This window comes from Coregonus clupeaformis, chromosome 20, assembly GCF_020615455.1.
Source record: "Coregonus clupeaformis isolate EN_2021a chromosome 20, ASM2061545v1, whole genome shotgun sequence".
In the NCBI taxonomy this organism is placed as follows: Eukaryota; Metazoa; Chordata; class Actinopteri; order Salmoniformes; family Salmonidae; genus Coregonus; species Coregonus clupeaformis.
The window spans coordinates 38,624,443-38,645,553 of record NC_059211.1 but is presented as its reverse complement, the minus strand read 5'-3'; the positions used below and the strand labels follow the sequence as shown (position 1 = coordinate 38,645,553).

The 21,111-nt window shown below is 42.4% G+C and overlaps 1 protein-coding gene across 2 annotated transcripts in view; it reads right to left on the bottom strand.

Annotated features, from left to right (window-relative positions):
* Positions 1–3,368: 3,368 nt before the first annotated feature.
* LOC121533371 (zinc finger protein 431-like) overlaps positions 3,369–21,111 on the bottom strand; it is a 43,532-nt gene continuing 25,789 nt past the window's right edge. For both annotated transcript variants that reach the window (XM_041839250.1, XM_041839249.2), the window contains exons 7-10: positions 16,947–17,035; positions 16,601–16,804; positions 11,646–11,748; positions 3,369–4,544 (exon numbers count right to left, since the gene is read on the bottom strand). In XM_041839250.1, the coding sequence (XP_041695184.1) occupies positions 3,739–4,544; positions 11,646–11,748; positions 16,601–16,804; positions 16,947–17,035 (1,202 nt within the window). In that variant the 3' untranslated portion in view covers positions 3,369–3,738. The remainder of the gene's footprint in view (positions 4,545–11,645; positions 11,749–16,600; positions 16,805–16,946; positions 17,036–21,111) is intronic.

The following is a 21,111-nucleotide window of genomic DNA, read 5'->3' as shown; positions in this document are numbered from 1 at the left end:
GATGGGGCCATGTATCGCGAGATCTTGGCCAACAACCTCCTTCCCTCAGTAAGAGCATTGAAGATGGGTCGTGGCTGGGTCTTCCAGCATGACAATGACCCGAAACACACAGCCAGGGCAACTAAGAAGTGGCTCCGTAAGAAGCATCTCAAGGTCCTGGAGTGGCCTAGCCAGTCTCCAGACCTGAACCCAATAGAAAATCTTTGGAGGGAGCTGAAAGTCCGTATTGCCCAGCGACAGCCCCGAAACCTGAAGGATCTGGAGAAGGTCTGTATGGAGGAGTGGGCCAAAATCCCTGCTGCAGTGTGTGCAAACCTGGTCAAGACCTACAGGAAACGTATGATCTCTGTAATTGCAAACAAAGGTTTCTGTACCAAATATTATGTTCTGCTTTTCTGATGTATCAAATACTTATGTCATGCAATAAAATGCAAATTAATTACTTAAAAATCATACAATGTGATTTTCTGGAAAAAAAATTCTCTCACAGTTGAAGTGTACCTATGATAAAAATGACAGACCTCTTCATGCTTTGTAAGTAGGAAAACCTGCAAAATCGGCAGTGTATCAAATATTTGTTCTCCCCACTGTATATCATTATTATTGCTGTAATATGCTACATTTCTTCAGACTTCTGTCAAGAAAGTATGCAATGCAAACAGTAATACAAAGTCAAAAAAGTACATTCAAGTGAAGCTCACCTTGGGTTACTGTGATGTCCAGGGATACTTTGACATCTGGCTTGCCTATCACACCCACTTTCAGAGCACACCAGGACCTGTTGGTGTCAGTCTCCTGCAGGTTCCCTCATGGTCACAGTGAAGACCAGCTCCTCTGTGTTGTCTGTGATTGACATGCCGTCTCTGCTCCGCCTTGGGTCGGTACTGGCCATCACTGTACATAAGGGTCAGGATCTGCCCTTACACCAGTATTTGACATGGTCTCTGAACATGTGGTGGTGGTGACAGGTGATAGTGATGGCTTCTTCACTCTTTTCAGTACATTTCGTCACCATCCACAGGCTGTTGCAACCTGTATTGAATGAATAGATAGTATCCTGTTCAGTGCCATCCATTTAAAATGAATGTGTGAATGCATATTAGAATACGCTGGATATTGGTTTACTCTGTCTCTAGAAAAGCTCAAATATTTCTGTAGCTCTAAAACCGTGATTTATGAGCATCTTTTATTTGTTACTCAAAGGATAATGGGGAATATAGGGTCAACGGTGAGGAATTAAGAAACCACCAGCTTCACAGTATGTCAATACTGCTTCCTCTAATACACGAGAACAGTACTGAATGTGCTTTTTATGTAGCACATATTTCTAAACCATAGATTTTTCAATATGGGTAGGCCTATATTTTGTTGTTTAGGGAATGCAATATTATAAAAGGCTTTAAGGACTTTTGATGCAATTACCACACCCAAGACTTAAAAACACTTCAGAATCTGATCAACTATCAAAAGTTAGAGATCCCTAAAATATCCATACAGTATAATAAATATGACTTGTCACATTAAATGAGAGGCTTACCTGATGGCCCATGGTCGAAGACAAGGACGAGAAGATAAAGAGAAACCAAAATGTATGCACACATGACTAAGTCACTTTGGATAAAAGTGTCTGCTAAATGGCATATATATTATACTTATTTTTTCTAATTGTGTCAGTACCAATGTTAGTCTACTCTCTCCTTAGTCAAATAGACTTGTCAAAGTAATGTGTAAATGTGTGAGCTGGTGCAATACGCATCAGTATGCCTACTCACAGTGTCTTCTATAGTCAGGTTGCATTTGCAAGGACAATGACTCTCACTTCCTAATCAGTGCGTCATAGTCCACACATTGACACTTCCTATGAGTAACAGATCCATGCGTTATAGTAACCCATTACTGTGCAACACTGTACTGGAGTGTCTGCATGTGTTCATTAAGTGTTGCAACTTACACAATTGCCACAGCTTGTTTGGTCAGAACAAGGTGAGAATGTTATCAAGTTAGTCAATGGACAACAACCACCAACGAAAGTCTATGTGTAAATCATGACACAATTAAGAAAATATTTTCTCAGTTTATTCGGAACTGTATTAGATTGTTGAACTTAATGATGATCCAATTCATCTCACTCTACTATAACTAATTATGTGGTATTGTATTTATTCCAATCCTATGACACCTGACCTACTACTCACTAAAGATCATATCTGTACTTCTACAGATGGGGGTTCATTACAACCTTGCTCTAATGTCTTCATACAGAATTGTTGGTGACGTTTTAAAGTTCCCATCCTGGTTGAACCCTTTCCCACAGTTAGAGCAGACCAGTGTTTTGGTTCCACTGTGGATGAGGAGATGGGATTTCAGGTGAGCCGCTCTGAAGAAACTCCTATCACACTGAGTGCATTGAAACGTCTTCTTCCCTGTGTGGTTCTGCTGGTGGCATATAAAAGGTCTCCCTTAGGCTAAAACTCTGTCCACACAGAGCAGTGGAAAGGCCTCTCTTTGCTGTGTGTCCATTGGTGGTATGTCAATGCCCATTTCCTACCGAAACATTTTTCACTTTGGGGGCAACTGAACGGTTTCTCCCCTTTATGTGTCAACTGATGTCTCATAAGGTCTCTGGAAAAGCCAAAACATTTGTCAAACCGAGAGCACTGACATGGTGATTCTCACGAAACTAGAACAAAAAACGATCATGAAAAAAACATACCATAGAAGGGTCCTTTGGAGGAAGGATTGTTGACCTATATTTGACATTTGTATATTAAAGCATAATTAAGAAATCATTAATTTAAGTTGGAACATTTGTGACATTCTGGCCATAACCAGGACTCCTTTACTCCATAATGTTTCATCTGTAGGTGATACAAAGAAGAAAATGGTGTCATATGAAGCGTTACCGCTCATTCAATAAAATCAAATAAAATCATTTTATTTGCCACATGCGCCGAATACAACAGGTGTAGACATTACCGTGAAATGCTTACTTACAGCCCTTAACCAACAATGCATTTATTTTTAAATAAAAAAGTAAAATAAAACAACAAAGTGTTGAGAAAAAAAGAGCAGAAGTAAAATAAAATAACAGTAGGGAGGCTATATACAGGGGGGTACCGGTGCAGAGTCAATGTGCGGGGGCACCGGCTAGTTGAGGTAGTTGAGGTAATATGTGTGGGTAGAGTTAAAGTGACTATGCATAAATAATTAACAGAGTAGCAGCAGCGTAAAAAGATGGGGTGGGGGTGGGGGGCAGTGCAAATAGTCCTTGTAGCCATGATTAGCTGTTCAGGAGTCTTATGGCTTGGGGGTAGAAGCTGTTGAGAAGCCTTTTGGACCTAGACTTGGCGCTCCGATACCGCTTGCCGTGCGGTAGCAGAGAGAACAGTCTATGACTAGGGTGGCTGGAGTCTTTGACAATTTTAAGGGCCAAACATTAATTTAGGAATATAGAAAATATACAATTTTAGATTTAGAAAATGTTTCAATATATTGTTGAACATAATATACTCTACAGGCATATCAAAGTTCCAGTGGGATTTCTGCAATCCTTCCTCCAAAGGATCCTTCTATGGATTAAATGTCATGAAAATCAACAAAATCATAGTCTTATTTTGTTCTAGTTTCATGAAGAATCACCCAAAAAGGCTTTTCTCCTGTGTGGGTTTTCTGGTGTGCTTTGAGAGTTTTCAGCCGGTAGAATGACTTCTTACACCTGAGGCAATCATAGGGTCTCTCTTAAGTGTGGGTCATTTGATGTCTTTTTAGATGGGCTGGTCTTCTGTATCCTTTTCCACACTGAGAGCATTTATATGGTCTCTCTCCTGTGTGGGTCATTTCATGACTGGTCAGATGGGATTGTGTCCGGTATCCTTTTGCACACTGAGAGCATTTAAATTGGCTCTCTCCTGTGTGGATCATTTCATGGCTGGTCATTTGGGTTTGTTCTATGAATCCTTTCCCACAGTCAAAGCATTTATATGGTCTCTCACTAGTGTGAGTCCATCTGTGTCTCTTAAGGTCTCTGGAAAATACAAAACATTTGTCACACTGAGAGCACTGATAAGGCTTTTCTCCTGTGTGGATTTTCTGGTGTGCTTTTAGATGGGCTGGTGTTCGGTATCCTTTTCCACACTGAGAGCATTTATATGGTCTCTCTCCTGTGGGGATCATTTCATGGCTGGTCAGTTGGGTTTGTCTTCGGAATCCTTTCCCACATCTTTTTTTATGTTTTTTAAGTGCATCCGCATAGACGTAGTTCTTCCCACAGTCTGCACAGTGATAATCTTTCTCTCCTGTGTGACTCCTCTGATGTGTTTTCATAACATATTTATTGGAGAAGCTCTTGCCACATTGCAGGCACATGGCTGGGGGCAGCTGTGAACACTTTTTTTTTGTTGCTATTATTTCCCCAGACTTCAGCAGAGTGATGTACTCTTCAGGGTGGGCCCTCTTGAGGTGCCCGTGGAAAAAACGTTCTATGGTGAAACCAAGCGTACAATGGGGGCATGGGTAGAAAGAGGTGGACTGCCCTTTAGAGTCACCTAAAGGAAAGAGAGAAAAACATCAACTGAACTGCAGTTCTATTTCATTATAGAGCCATAGTTAATAAGCAATGAAACATTTGTCACGTGGTGCCTTCAGAAAGTATTCTCACCCCTTTACTTTTCCACATTTTGTTGTGTTACAGCCTGAATTTAAAATTGATTAAATTTAGATTTTTTGGTCACTTGCCTACACACAATACCCCATAATGTCAAAGTGAATTTATATTTTTAGAAATGTTTACAATTTTAGAATTAGAAAAGCTGAAATGTCTTGACTCAATAAGTATTCAACCCCTTTCTTATGGCAAGCCTAAATAAGTTCAGGAGTAAACATTTGCTTAACAAGTCACATACTAAGTTGCAAGGACTCACTCTGTGCAACAATAGTGTTTGACCTGATTTTTTAATGAATACCTCATCTCTGTACCCCACATATACAATTATCTGTAAGGTCCCACAGTCAAGTATTGAATTTCAATCACAGATTCAACAACAAAGACCAGGGAGGTTTTCCAATGCCTCGCAAAGAAGGGTACCTATTGGTAGATGGGTGTAAAAAATAAAGCAGACATTGAATAACCCTTTGAGCATGGTGAAATTACACTTTGGATGTATTTGTATTCATTATGGATCCCCATTAGCTGCTGCCAAGGCAGCAGATACTCTTCTTGGGGTCCAGCTAAATTAAGGCAGTTATACATTTAAAAAACAATACAATACATTCATAACAGATTTCACAGCACACTAAGTGTGTGCCCTCAGGCCCCTACCCCACTACCACATATCTACAACACAAAATCAATGTGTACGTGTGTGTATAGAGCATATGTTATCATGTGTATGCATATGTCTGTGCCTATGTTTGTGTTGCTTCACAGTCCCCGCTGTACCATAAGGTGTATTTGTATCAGTTTTTTTTAAAAATCTGATTCTACTGCTTGCATCAGTTACCTGATGTGGAATAGAGTTCCATGTAGTCATGGCTCTATGTAGTACTGTGTGCCTCCCATAGTCTGTTCTGGACTTGGGGACTGTGAAGAGACCTCTGGTGGCATGTCTTGTGGTGTATGCATGGGTGTCTGAGCTGTGTGCCAGTCGTTCAAACCGACAGCTCGGTGCTTTCAACATGTCAACATGTCAACACCTCTCACAAACACAAGCAGTGATGAAGTTAATCTCTCCTCCACTTTGAGCCAGGAGAGATTGACATGCATATTATTAATGTTTGCTCTCTGTGTACATCCAAGGGCCAGCCGTGCTGCCCTGTTTTGAGCCAATTGCAATTTTCCTAAGTCCCTCTTTGTGGCACCTGACCACACGACTGAACAGTAGTCCAGGTGCGATAAAACTAGAACCTGTAGGACCTGCCTTGTTGATAGTGCTGTTAAGAAGGTAGAGCCCCTACAACTCATCCAGAATGCCGCAGCCCGTCTGGTGTTCAACCTTCCCAAGTTCTCTCACGTCACCCCCCTCCTCCGCACACTCCACTGGCTTCCAGTTGAAGCTCGCATCCGTTACAAGACCATGGTGCTTGCCTATGGAGCAGTGAGGGGAACGGCACCTCTGTACCTTCGGGCTCTGATCAGTCCCTACACCCAAACGAGGGCATTGCGTTCATCCACCTCTGGCCTGCTGGCTCCCTTCCTCTGCGGAAGCATAGTTCCCGCTCAGCCCAGTCAAAACTGTTCGCTGCTCTGGCACCCCAATGGTGGAACAAGCTCCCTCACGACGCCAGGACAGCGGAGTCACTCACCACCTTCCGGAGACATTTGAAACCCCACCTCTTTAAGGAATACCTGGGATAGGATAAAGTAATCCTTCTACCCCCCCCAAAAAAAAATTGTAAAGTGGTTATCCCACTGGCTATAGGGGTGAATGCACCAATTTGTGAGTCGCTCTGGATAAGAGCGTCTGCTAAATGACGTAAATGTGCCCTTGAGCAAGGCACTTAACCCTAATTGCTCCTGTAAGTCGCTCTGGATAAGAGCGTCTGCTAAATGACTATAATGTAAAATGTAGAGCAGCACTTTATTATGGACAGACTTCTCACCATCTTAGCTACTGTTGTATCAATATGTTTTAACCAAGACAGTTTACAATCCAGGGTTACTCCAAGCAGTTTAGTCACCTCAACTTGCTCAATCTCCACATTATTTATTACAAGATTTAGTTGAGGTTTGGAGTTTAGTGAATGATTTGTTCCAAATACAATGCTTTTAGTTTTAGAAATATTTAGGACTAACTTATGCCTTGCCACCCACTCTGAAACTAACTGCAACTCTTTGTTATGTGTTGCAGTCATTTCAGTCGCTGTAGTAGCTGACATGTATAGTGTTGAGTCATCCGCATACATAGACACTCTGGCTTTACTCAAAGCCAGTGGCATGTCATTAGTAAAGATTGAAAAAAGTAATGGGCCTAGACAGCTGCCCTGGGGAATTCCTGATTCTCCCTGGATTATGTTGGAGAGGCTTCCATTAAAGAACACCCTCTGTGTTCTGTTAGACAGGTAACTCTGTATCCACAATATAGCAGGTGGAGTAAAGCCATAACACATACGTTTTTCCAGCAGCAGACTATGATCAATAATGTCAAAAGCCGCACTGAAGTCTAACAAAACAGCCCCCACAATATTTTTATTAACAATTTCTCTCAGCCAATCATCAGTCATTTGTGTAAGTGCTGTGCTTGTTGAATGTCCTTCTCTATAAGCATGCTGAAAGTTTGTTGTCAATTTGTTTACTGTAAAATAGCATTGTATCTGGTCAAACACAATTTTTCTCCAATAGTTTACTAAGGGTTGGTAACAGGCTAATTGGTCAGCTATTTGAGCCAGTAAAGGGGGTTTCCTATTCTTAGGTAGCGGAATGACTTTTGCTTCCCTCCAAGCCTGGGAACACACACATTCTAGTAGGCTTATAGGCAAATAGGAGTGGCAATTTCGTCCGCTATCATCCTCAGTAATTTTCCATCCAAGTTGTCAGACCCCGGTGGCTTGTCATTGTTGATAGACAACAATAATTTGTTCACCGCCTTCCACACTCACTTTAGGGAATTCAAAATTACAACCTTTGTCTTTCATAATTTGGTCAAATATACTTGAATGTGTAGTGTCAGCAATTGTTGCTGGCATGTCATGCCTAAGTTTGCTAATCTTGCCAATGAAAAAATTATTTAAGTAGTTGGCAATATCAGTTGGTTTTGTGATGAATGAGCCATCTGATTCAATGAATGGAGCTGAGTTTGCCTTTTTTCCAAAAATTTCATTTAAGGTGCTCCAAAGCTTTTTACTATCATTCTTTATGTCATTTATCTTTGTTTCATAGTGTAGTTTCTTCTTCTTTTTATTCAGTTTAGTCACATGATTTCTCAATTTGAAATAAGTTTGCCAATCGGTTGTGCAGACAGACTTATTTGCCATTCCTTTTGCCTCATCCCTTTCAACTACACCATTTTTAAATTCCTCATCAATCCACAGGGATGTAACAGTTTTTACAGTCATTTTTTTAATGGGTGCATGCTTATTAGTAACTGGAATAAGCAATTTCATAAATGTGTCATGTGCAGTGTCTGTTTGCTACTCATTACACACCACGGACCAACATATATTCTTTACATCAACAACATAGGAATCACTACAAAACTTATTGTATGACCTCTTATACACAATATTAGGCCCAGCCTTTGGAACTTTGGTTTTCCTAGATATGGCTACTATATTGTGATCACTACATCCAATGGATTTGGATACTGCTTTCAAACAAATCTCTGCAGCATTAGTAAAGATATGATCAATACATGTTGATGATTTAATTCCTGTTCTGTTTGTAACTACCCTGGTAGGTTGACTGATAACCTGAACCAGGTTGCAGGCACTGGTTACAGTTTGAAGCTTTCTCTTGAGTGGGCAGCCTGATGAAAGCCAGTCAATATCGCAGCTTCCCAACAGAATCGGCTTTAGGTGAGGCAGATGAACCTGTAGCCATATTACTTCAACAGTATTTGACATGAAATCCTCTCTAATCTAACAGGAATGTGGTTCTGAATATAAACAGCAACACCTCCACCATTGGCATTTCTATATTTTCTGTAAATGTTTTAACCTTGTATTGCTACCACTGTATCATCAAATGTATTATCTAAGTGAGTTTCAGAGATAGTCAGAATATGAATGTCATCTGTTACTAGCAAATTATTGACTTCATGAACCTTGTTTCTTAAGCTACATATGTTAACGTGGGCTATTTTGAGCACTTTTCTTCTGGGATGCTTATTTGTTTTTATTGCTTTACTGGGAAGCTTAGCAGCAGATGTGCTCATGTTCTTTATGTTAGTGCAGGGTGAGCTGCACACAGTGGACTTCCTCCTCGGGCACACCGGCTCAGTGCTAACAGTATAAATCTGGTTCTTAGGCACATGATTACTGCATACAACAGCTGTAGGATCAGCAGAGACATTCAGGGCAGTTAGAGGGACATACATTAGGTTACTTATATTGTGTCTACTGACGCCCCTGGTGTAATGTACATTTGCTGAAGCGTTTTGACAACTCTGCATCACAATGGTAGGGATTAGCTGAGCTGGGGTCATGGTTAAGTAATTGTCTCATCGCAGCCTTATAATGCTGTGAAAGGATCCAGGAACCCAAATGATATGGGTGGATCCCATCCTCCTTATAAAACATGTTTTGTCTCCAAAAGGTATCGAAATTGTCAACAAAAGTTACACCCATTGAGCTGCAATAATCACGTAGCCAGTTGTGAAGAACAAGAATTCTGCTAAAGCGTTCAATGCCACGATTCAGAGGGCACAGGGCCAGATATGTTTTTTTTTGTTAGTGTCTAGCAGAGAGTCAATCAGCTCTTTAAATCCAGTTTCAACTGTTCAGAGCTGCCCTTCATAATGTCATTAAAACCCACATGGACTACGATATAATCGATTTCCATGTCCTGGCGTAGTACATTTGGGAGCAGCTTAGTAATGTCATTTACTCGAGCTCCGGGATAGGACATTGTTTTTGCACAAGGAACGGTCACATTTCTAACCATGGAGCTGCCCAAAATCACGGCTGGCGAGAAGGACGAGGAAATCCGCCCACTCCCACGCTTCACAGGATGGATGCCTCCGACAGATGGAGAAGCCCCGCTCGATCCATAGCAGGGACGGAAGGTTGCCGACGTCGACATCATAGTAGTAGGCACTGCGGCCGCAGACACAGGCACCCCCAGCAACAAAGGTGCAGGAAGATCAGGCTCCAGGACGGCGAAAATATTCGTTGTTTGTATCCGCTCCGGACCTCTCGTTGGAAGTGTAGACTGCTTTGCGGGAGGTCGCTGTCTTCGGCTTCCACGGCTCGTGACATGCGACCATCGTTGATTGCCTTTCGACGGCGCTATCAGATGGGGGAGCTCCGGGCAACACCGGCCAGTCAGATAACGACAAACTACAAGGCGGAGATGCATCCAACAAGCGCGAACGCCGTCCAGCCACCGTGTATCAATACACCCAGTCACTACAAAGATGCAGGCTTCCTACCTAACTCAGTTGCCGGAGAGGAAGGAAACTGATCAGGGATTTCACCATGAGGCCAATGGTGACTTTAAACAGTTACAGAGTTTAATGGCTGTGATAGGTGTCGTGGCAAAATTACAACTTTTGTTATGCACATGCAGTGTATGAGCCTTAAACCTGTAAATGTCCAACTGTCTGTTTGGAGGTCTTGTAAGAAGAAGCTGGGATTTTTCCACTCTGCCTCTGTTCAACTTAGTCACACGGTCAAGACAAAGACCCTCTGAGAGTGACCACAGTGTCTCAGTCCATCCTGTCTTCCACCATCTTCCAAGGGCACAGCTGTGTGGAGATATGAAGAGAACGGAGGCTGGCTTGAACAGAGAGGAGTAACAGAACTAACGTTCTCACTTGTTTGTGCGCTATGACCCGATACAGCATTTTTAGGTCCACTATATAAGACGTCAGCATTTCCAGTTTGTTTGGCTCTCGGCGATCACCTACGGGTGGTCGTTGACCAGCTCCATTATTGCAATAATTAATCGATATCAAATAAAGATTGATTGTTTGAAGAAATTACAAAGTCCCTCTCACTTGATTAGAATTTCCACGACATAGGAGAAAACTGAGGATGGATCAACAACATTGTAGGTATTCCACAATACTAACCTAATTGACAGAGTGAAAAGAAGGAAGCCTGTATAGAACACAAATATTCCAAAACATGCATCCTGTTTGCAACAAGGCACTAAAGTAATACTACAAAGCAATTAACGTCTTGTCCTGAATACAAAGTGTTATGTTTCGGGCAAACACATTACTGAGTACCACTCTCCATATTTTCAAGCATAGTGGTGGCTGCATCATGTTATAGGTATGCTTGTAATCATTAAGGTCTGGGGAGTTTTTCAGGTTAAAAAAAGAAACGAAATGGAGCTAAAGACAGGGAAAATCCTAGAGGAAAACCTGGTTCAGTCTGCTTTCCACCAGACACTAGGAGATGAATTCACCTTTCAGCAGGACAATAACCTAAAACACAAGGCCAAATCTACACTGGAGTTGCTTACCAAGAAGAGAGTGAATGTTCCTGAGTGGCCGAGTTACAGTTTTGACTTAAATATACTTGAAAATCTATGGCAAGACCTGAAAATGGTTGTCTAGCAATGATCAACAACTATTTTGACAGAGCTTTAATAATGTTTTTAAAAATAATGGGCAAATGTTGCACAATCCAGGTGTGGAAAGCTCTTATTGACTTACCCAGAAAGACTCTCAGCTGTAATTGTTGCCAAAGGTGATTTTACAAACTATTGACTCAGGGGTGTGAATACTTATGTAAATTTGATATGTCTGTATTTCATTTTCAATAAATTAGCAAAAAGTTATAAAAACATGTTTTCACTTTGTCATTATGGGGTATTATGTGTAGATGGGTGAGAAAAAAATCTATTTAATCAATTTTCAATTCAGGCTGTAACAACAAAATGTGGAATAGGTCAAGGGGTATGAATACTTTCTGAAGGCACTGTACATGCAACATTATTATATCTCTACACCATAACTGCAACCCACCCCACCAATGGTACTCACTGAAATCAGCAGCATCTGGTGCCGTCCCTGGATCCAATGATGTCCTGCTGCAATCTTCAATCTTCAAACCTATTGAAACGTCACGCTCATGGTTTCCAGAGTCCTTTAAAGCAGAGATGAGGGGGGATTCAGTTCAGTCAGAAAGTCAGTTACCTTTAAGAATTTGCTAAATACTAACTAAGCACTCAAGCTAGCAGCTGCTCAAGAAAGCTATGCTTTGTATTTGTGAAATCTTCACTTTATTAAAATAAAATACAACTTTATTAGTCACATGCTTCGTAAACAACAAGTGTGGACTAACAGTGAAATGCTTACTTGCAGGCCCTTCCCAACAATGCAGAGAGAAATAAAATAGAGAAATAATAGAAAAGTAATAACAGATACACAATGAGTAACGATAACTTGGCTATATACAAGGGGTACCAGTACCGAGTCGATGTGCAGGGATACGAGGAAAATGAGGAAGATATGTACCTACAACTAGGAATGAAGTGAGATAGTAAACAGTAGCAGCAGCGTATGTGAGGAGTCAAAATAGTATTTTTGGTTAACTATTTAGCAGTCTTATGCTTGGGGGTAGAAGCTTTTAAGGGTCCTGTTGGTTTCCGACTTGGTGCATAGGTACCGCTTGCAGAGAGAACAGTCTATGACTTGGGTGGCTAGAGTCTGATTATTTTTAGGCCCTTCCTCTGACACCGCCTGGTATAGAGGTCCTGGATGGCAGGGAGCTCGGCCCCAGTGATGTACTGGGCAGTACACACTACCCTCTGTAGCGCCTTGTGGTCAGATGCAAAGCAGTTGCCATACCAAGTGGTGATGCAGCCAGTCAAGATGCTCTCAACGGTGCAATTGTATAACTTTTTGAGGATCTGAAGGCCCATGCCAAATCTTTTCAGCCTCCTGAGGGGTAAGAGGCGTTGTCGTGCCCTCTTCACGATTTTGTTGGTGTGTTCGGACCATGATAAATCCTTAGTGATGTGGACACCAAGGAACTTGAATCTCTCAACCCTCTCCACTATAGCCCCGTCAATGTGAATGGGGGTGTGCTCGGCCCTCCGTTTCCTGTAGTCCACAATCAGCTCCTTTGTCTTGCTGACGTTGAGGAAGAGGTTGTTGTCCTGGCACCACACTGTCAGGTCTCTGACCTCCCTATAGGTGGTCTCATCGTCGTCGGTGATCAGGCCTACCACCGTTGTGTCGTCTGCAAACTTAATGATGAAGATGGAGTCGTGCGCGGCCACGCAGTTGTGGGTGAACAGGGAGTACAGGAGGGGACTACGCACGCACCCCTGAGGGAACCCTGTGTTGAGGGTCAGCTTGGCAGATGTGTTGTCGCCTACCCTCACCACCTGGGGGCTGCCCATCAGGATATCCAGGATGCAGTTGCAGAGGGAGGTGTTTAGTTCCAGGGTCCTTAGCTTAGTGATTAGCTTGGAGGGCACTATGGTGTTGACCGCTGAGCTGTAGTCAATAAACAGCATTCTCACGTACAGTGGGGGGAAAAAGTATTTAGTCAGCTACCAATTGTGCAAGTTCTCCCACTTAAAAAGATGAGAGAGGCCTGTAATTTTCATCATAGGTACACGTCAACTATGACAGACAAATTGAGAAGAAAAAAATCCAGAAAATCACATTGTAGGATTTTTTATGAATTTATTTGCAAATGATGGTGGAAAATAAGTATTTGGTCACCTACAAACAAGCAAGATTTCTGGCTCTCACAGACCTGTAACTTCTTCTTTAAGAGGCTCCTCTGTCCTCCACTCGTTACCTGTATTAATGGCACCTGTTTGAACTTGTTATCAATATAAAAGACACCTGTCCACAACCTCAAACAGTCACACTCCAAACTCCACTATGGCCAAGACCAAAGAGCTGTCAAAGGACACCAGAAACAAAATTGTAGACCTGCACCAGGCTGGGAAGACTGAATCTGCAATAGGTAAGCAGCTTGGTTTGAAGAAATCAACTGTGGGAGCAATTATTAGGAAATGGAAGACATACAAGACCACTGATAATCTCCCTCGATCTGGGGCTCCACGCAAGATATCACCCCGTGGGGTCAAAATGACCACAAGAACGGTGAGCAAAAATCCCAGAACCACACGGGGGGACCTAGTGAATGACCTGCAGAGAGCTGGGACCAAAGTAACAAAGCCTACCATCAGTAACACACTACGCCGCCAGGGACTCAAATCCTGCAGTGCCAGACGTGTCCCCCTGCTTAAGCCAGTACATGTCCAGGCCCGTCTGAAGTTTGCTTGAGTGCATTTGGATGATCCAGAAGAGGATTGGGAGAATGTCATATGGTCAGATGAAACCAAAATATAACTTTTTGGTAAAAACTCAACTCGTCGTGTTTGGAGGACAAAGAATGCTGAGTTGCATCCAAATAACACCATACCTACTGTGAAGCATGGGGGTGGAAACATCATGCTTTGGGGCTGTTTTTCTGCAAAGGGACCAGGACGACTGATCCGTGTAAATAAAAGAATGAATGGGGCCATGTATCGTGAGATTTTGAGTGAAAACCTCCTTCCATCAGCAAGGGCATTGAAGATGAAACGTGGCTGGGTCTTTCAGCATGACAATGATCCCAAACACACCGCCCGGGCAACGAAGGAGTGGCTTCGTAAGAAGCATTTCAAGGTCCTGGAGTGGCCTAGCCAGTCTCCAGATCTCAACCCCATAGCAAATCTTTGGAGGGAGTTGAAAGTCTGTGTTGCCCAGCGACAGCCCCAAAACATCACTGCTCTAGAGGAGATCTGCATGGAGGAATGGGCCAAAATACCAGCAACAGTGTGTGAAAACCTTGTGAAGACTTACAGAAAACGTTTGACCTGTGTCATTGCCAACAAAGGGTATATAACAAAGTATTGAGAAACTTTTGTTATTGACCAAATACTTATTTTCCACCATAATTTGCAAATAAATTCATTAAAAATCCTACAATGTGATTTTCTGGATTTTTTTTCCTCATTTTGTCTGTCATAGTTGACGTGTACCTATGATGAACATTACAGGCCTCTCTCATATTTTTAAGTGGGAGAACTTGCACAATTGGTGGCTCACTAAATACTTTTTTCCCCCACTGTAGGTGTTCCTTTTGTCCAAGTGGGAAAGGGCAGTGTGGAGTGCAATAGAGATTGCATCATCTTTGGATCTGTTGGGGTGTCATGCGAATTGGAGTGGGTCCACGTTGTCTGGGATGATGGTGTTGATGTGAGCCATGACCAGCCTTTCAAAGCATTTAATGGGTACAGATGTGAGTGCTACGGGGCGACAGTCATTTAGAATGGTTACCATGGCATTCTTGGGCACAGGGACTATGGTGGTCTGATTGGAACATGTAGGTATTACAGACTGGGTCAGGGAGAGGTTGAAAATGTCAGTGAAGACACTTGCCAGCTGGTCAGCGCATGCTCGGAGTACGCGTCCTGGTATCCGTCTGGCCCTGTGGCCTTGTAAATGTTGACCTGTTTAAAGTTCTTACATCTGCTACGGAGAGCGTGATCACACAGTCGTCCGGGAAAGCTGGTGCTCTCACGCATGGTTCAGTGTTGCTTGCCTCGAAGTTAGCATAGAAGGCATTTAGCCCATCTGGTAGGCTCGCGTCACTGGGCAGCTCGCGGCTGGTTTTCCCTTTGTAATCCGTGATAGTTTGCAAACCCTGCCACAGGGGGCTTAGCATCCGATTCATCAGACCACTTACTGTGAGTTTTTGCTTGTAATCAGGAGGATAGAGTAAATGGTCAGATTTGCCAAATGGAGGGGCGAGAGAAAGCTTGGTATGTGTTAGGTGATCTAGATTTTTTTTCTCCTTTAGTTGCACAGCTGACACACTGGTAGAAATTAGGTCAAACGGAATTCAGTTTTCATGCATTAAAATCCCATGCCACTAGGAGCTCCACCTCTGGATGAGCATTTTCTTGTTTGCTTAAGGCCCTATACAGCTCGTTGAGTGCGGTCTTAGTGCCTGCATCAGTTTGTGGTGGTAAATAGACAGCCACGAAAAATATAGATAAAAACTCCCTTGGTAAATACTATGGTCTACAGCTTATCAAGAGGTATTCTAACGAGCAGAACCTCAAGACTTCCTTAATATTAGAGATTGCGCACCAGCTGTTGTTAACAAAGACACAAATACCACCCTTGAGCTTACCCGACGCTGCCATTCTGTCCTGCCCGTGCATAGAAGAACCAGCTAGAAAATTATCCATGTATTTGTTCAGCCAAGTTTCTGAGAAACATAGGATATTACAGTTCTTCAGGTCCTGTTGAAAGGATCGTCTCGAACGGAGCTTATCCAGTTTATTCTCCAGTGATTGTACATTCGCCAATAAAACAGAGGGTGGAGGCGGTTTATTTACTCGCCGCCATAGTTTCATAAGGGTGCCCGCACGTCAGTCTCTATATCGCTGTCTCTTTCTCTTCCGAGTGTCGGGGATTAGGGCCTGGTCCGGGGTGAGCAGTACGTCCTGCGATGCCGACTCATTGAAGTAGAAATCTTCATCCAAATCGAGGTTAGTGATCGCTGTTCGCATGTCCAGAAGCTCTTTTTGGTCATAGGAAATGATGGCGGAAACATTTTGTACAAAAAAAGAAAAAATAGCAGAATTGGTCAGGAGCCCGTAAAACGTCCGCTACACATTCCAGCGCCATTCTCACACTGAAGCTATAGGCTTAAGTTTAGACATTGATGCCACACCAATACCTGGCATACTTCTTGTTTATGTCAGTAGCCCACTCCAAATGCAGTCACATAGTGGCAGAAAGTACCAGTCTTCATTCTCTTCTTTCTTCACTGTAATTAAGGCAACTTTCTCTTCATCTACTGGTATTAGGGAGCATTCTTCAGACTCCTCTTTGACTGGGACTGGAGAAGGCAGCACCTGACTCAGAGAAAACTTAATTCATTCAGTATCATTCTAACAATAACTCTGGGAAGCACTTACCTTTACTTTGAGATAGGTCATGCCTTTATGTCCACACTCTTGCTCTGTGACTCCATGGATGTCTGAAACTGGGTCAAAGGAGGGATCTTGTTCATCAGGGTCCTCATTTTGAAAAACCTGGGACGTTTCAACTCCTAATGGCACAGCTGAAATCTGAAGTTCTTTAGCCTCCTCTTTGACCTGCCTCCAATGCAGTGAGTGATCCTAGAACAGACCATGGTTGGTGTTAGAAGAATAAAATCAATTTGACCTATAAAACTTGTTAATGAATAGCCAATCATTTTAGATATTGTATAATTAAATTGCTTCTCATTCTGAAGAATGCATTAAATGTGGGTTAACCTACAAAAAGCTCTTCTGGCTGACCACTGCTTTCAGATCTCCCATATTTATCCACTGGATCCATCTTCATCAGATGATGATCAGACTTGTGACCTGTCAATAACAACAACAAAAAAAACACCCAAATGTTGAGTTAGATCAAAAGGCTCAACAACAAAGCCAAAATGAAAGGCAACAATGCACCAAACGTTGATTTTAGCTAAAGGGCAATTTCATAGTAACGGAATTATGCTGAGACTCAGATCTTTCACTTTGAAAAAGAACGCCAAACAAAAACAATTGATAGCAAAGTTGAAGTAAATGTGTTTTTGTAACATTGTCAGTGGACATTGTTAAAAGTAGGCTAGTCCTTGTGCATAGAGTTGTATGGTTTGTTAAATAACTATGCAGATGCAAAGTTAGGTAAGAGAATTACGGTATTAATCTGTTTTTTTATGTGACCAAGTTTTCAAAAAAACTGTTAAATAAATGCTCCAAATTACGATTCAAAGATGTCTGCAGAAAGAAAGGGCAGTCAGCTATGATATATGACAACTTGAGTTTAAAAAAAACTACAGTAGGTGAAGTGGATTAACACCTGGTAAGATAATTATGGTAATGAGATGACAACCTGGGTACCTGATTTGTACTCCAGAGAAATGCATAATTGTGGATTTGAATGTAATTATCTTCATGATGATGATGTAGCCTGAATAGGCACATAGAGGTAGAAATAGGTAATATGCTCTCATCAACGTAATGTCTTCTTTTAGCAATTTGTATGGATATTTAAAAGGCGGTAATTGACTAAACTCATTTTCTTGGGCTTTCCACTAGATGTTGGAACATTGCTGCGGGGACTTGCTTCCATTCAGCCACAAGAGCATTAGTGAGGTCGGGCACTGATCTTGGGCGATTAGGCCTGGCTCTCAGTCGGCGTTCAAATTCATACCAAAGGTGTTTGATGGGGTTGAGGTCAGGGCTCTGTGCAGGCCAGTCAAGTTTTTCCACACTGATCTCGACAAACCATTTCTGTATGGACCTCGCTTTGTGCACGGGGGCATTGTCATGCTGAAACAGGAAAGGGCCTTCCCCAAACTTACGCCACAAAGTTGGAAGCACAGAATCGTCTAGAATGTCATTGTTTTGTAGCGTTAAGATTTCCCTTCACTGGAACTAAGGAGCCTGAACCATGATAAACAGCCCCAGACCATTATTCCTCCTCCACCAAACTTTACAGTTGGCACTATGCATTGGGGCAGGTAGTGTTCTCCTGGCATCCGCCAAACCCAGACTTGTCCGTCAGACTGCCAGATGGTGAAGTGTGATTCATCACTCCAGAGAACGTGTTTCCACTGTTTCAGAGTCCAATGGTGGCGAGCTTTACACCTCTCCAGCAGACACTTGGCATTGCGCATGGTGATTTTAGGCTTATGAAGCTCCCGACGAACAGTTCTTGTGCTGACGTTGCTTCCAGAGGTAGTTTGGAACTTGGTAGTTTGTGTTGCAACCAAGGACAGACGATTTTTATGCGCCACGCACTTCAGTGGTCCCGTTCTGTGAGCTTGTGTGGCCTACCACTTGGCGGCTCAACCGTTGTTGCTCCTAGACGTTTGCACTTCACAAAAACAGCACTTACAGTTGACCGGAGCAACTCTAGCAGTGCAGAAATTTGACAAACAGACTTGTTGGAAAGGTGGCATCCTTTGACGGTGCCACGTTGAAAGTCACTGAGCTCTTCGGTAAGGCCATTCTACTGCCAATGTTTGTCTATGGAGATTGCGTGGTTGTGTGCTCGATTTTATACACCTGTCAACAACGGGTGTAGCTGAAATAGCCAAATCCACTAATTTGAAGGAGTGTCCACATACGTTTGTATATTTAGTCTATGTGAAAACAGCGTGTTTCTATGATCTGTGGTTAAAAATATAAGGTTTTTGCCCTAACACTACACAACTGATTCAAATTATCAAAGCTTGATGATTAGTTGATTATTTGAATCAGCTGTGTAGTGCTAGGGCAAAAACCAAAACATGCACAGAGTTTGGCAAACCCTGTTAAATCTAGCCCAAGGGAGGATATTTTCTTGCTCCCCACATCACCGCGAATCTGTGTTTAAAAATCAGTTTTTAAAATGATGTCATCAGGTAGAACTTAACTTTATATTATTTTCTTCAAAACGTATAAAATGTGCCGTTTTCACATATGTTGACACCAGTGGAGGCTGCTGAGGGGAGGACGGCTCATAATAAATGATGGAACAGAGTAAATCAAACACATGGAAACCAGCCCCATCCTCCCCAATTAAGGTGCCACCAACCTCCTGTGGTTGACACTGGTATTGTGCTGGAGATAATGAAAATTAGTTTGAAAAGTGGTGGAGTTGCCCTTTAAGTCTTTGTCTGAATATTTGCTTTTCAACATTTGTCAGTGGCATGGTGACATACAGTGGGGGAAAAAAGTATTTAGTCAGCCACCAATTGTGCAAGTTCTCCCACTTAAAAAGATGAGAGAGGCCTGTAATTTTCATCATAGGTACACGTCAACTATGACAGACAAAATGAGGAAAAGAAATCCAGAAAATCACATTGTAGGATTTTTAATGAATTTATTTGCAAATTATGGTGGAAAATAAGTATTTGGTTAATAACAAAAGTTTCTCAATACTTTGTTATATGCCCTTTGTTGGAAATGACACAGGTCAAACATTTTCTGTAAGTCTTCACAAGGTTTTCACACACTGTTGCTGGTATTTTGGCCCATTCCTCCATGCAGATCTCCTCTAGAGCAGTGATGTTTTGGGGCTGTCGCTGGGCAACACGGACTTTCAACTCCCTCCAAAGATTTTCTATGGGGTTGAGATCTGGAGACTGGCTAGGCCACTCCAGGACCTTGAAATGCTTCTTACGAAGCCACTCCTTCGTTGCCCGGGCGGTGTGTTTGGGATCATTGTCATGCTGAAAGACCCAGCCACGTTTCATCTTCAATGCCCTTGCTGATGGAAGGAGGTTTTCACTCAAAATCTCACGATACATGGCCCCATTCATTCTTTCCTTTACACGGATCAGTCGTCCTGGTCCCTTTGCAGAAAAACAGCCCCAAAGCATGATGTTTCCACCCCCCATGCTTCACAGTAGGTATGGTGTTCTTTGGATGCAACTCAGCATTCTTTGTCCTCCAAACACGACGAGTTGAGTTTTTACCAAAAAGTTCTATTTTGGTTTCATCTGACCATATGACATTCTCCCAATCCTCTTCTGGATCATCCAAATGCACCCTAGCAAACTTCAGACGGGCCTGGACATGTACTGGCTTAAGCAGGGGGACACGTCTGCACTGCAGGATTTGAGTCCCTGGCGGCGTAGTGTGTTACTGATGGTAGGCTTTGTTACTTTGGTCCCAGCTCTCTGCAGGTCATTCACTAGGTCCCCCGTGTGGTTCTGGGATTTTTGCTCACCGTTCTTGTGATAATTTTGACCACACGGGGTGAGATCTTACGGGGAGCCCCAGATCGAGGGAGATTATCAGTGGTCTTGTATGTCTTCCATTTCCTAATAATTGCTCCCACAGTTGATTTCTTCAAATCAAGCTGCTTACCTATTGCAGATTCAGTCTTCCCAGCCTGGTGCAGGTCTACAATTGGGTTTCTGGTGTCCTTTGACAGCTCTTTGGTCTTGGCCATAGTGGAGTTTGGAGTGTGACTGTTTGAGGTTGTGGACAGGTGTCTTTTATACTGATAACAAGTTCAAACAGGTGCCATTAATACAGGTAACGAGTGGAGGACAGAGGAGCCTCTTAAAGAAGAAGTTACAGGTCTGTGAGAGCCAGAAATCTTGCTTGTTTGTAGGTGACCAAATACTTTTTTTCCACCATAATTTGCAAATAAATTCATTAAAAATCCTACAATGTCATTTTCTGGATTTTTTTCTCAATTTCTCTGTCATAGTTGACGTGTACCTATGATGAAAATTACAGGCCTCTCTCATATTTTTAAGTAAGAGAACTTGCACAATTGGTGGCTGACTAAATACTTTTTTCCCCCACTGTATGTGAATAATACACTGCTCAAAAAAATAAAGGGAACACTTAAACAACACAATGTAACTCCAAGTCAATCACACTTCTGTGAAATCAAACTGTCCACTTAGGAAGCAACACTGATTGACAATACATTTCACATGCTGTTGTGC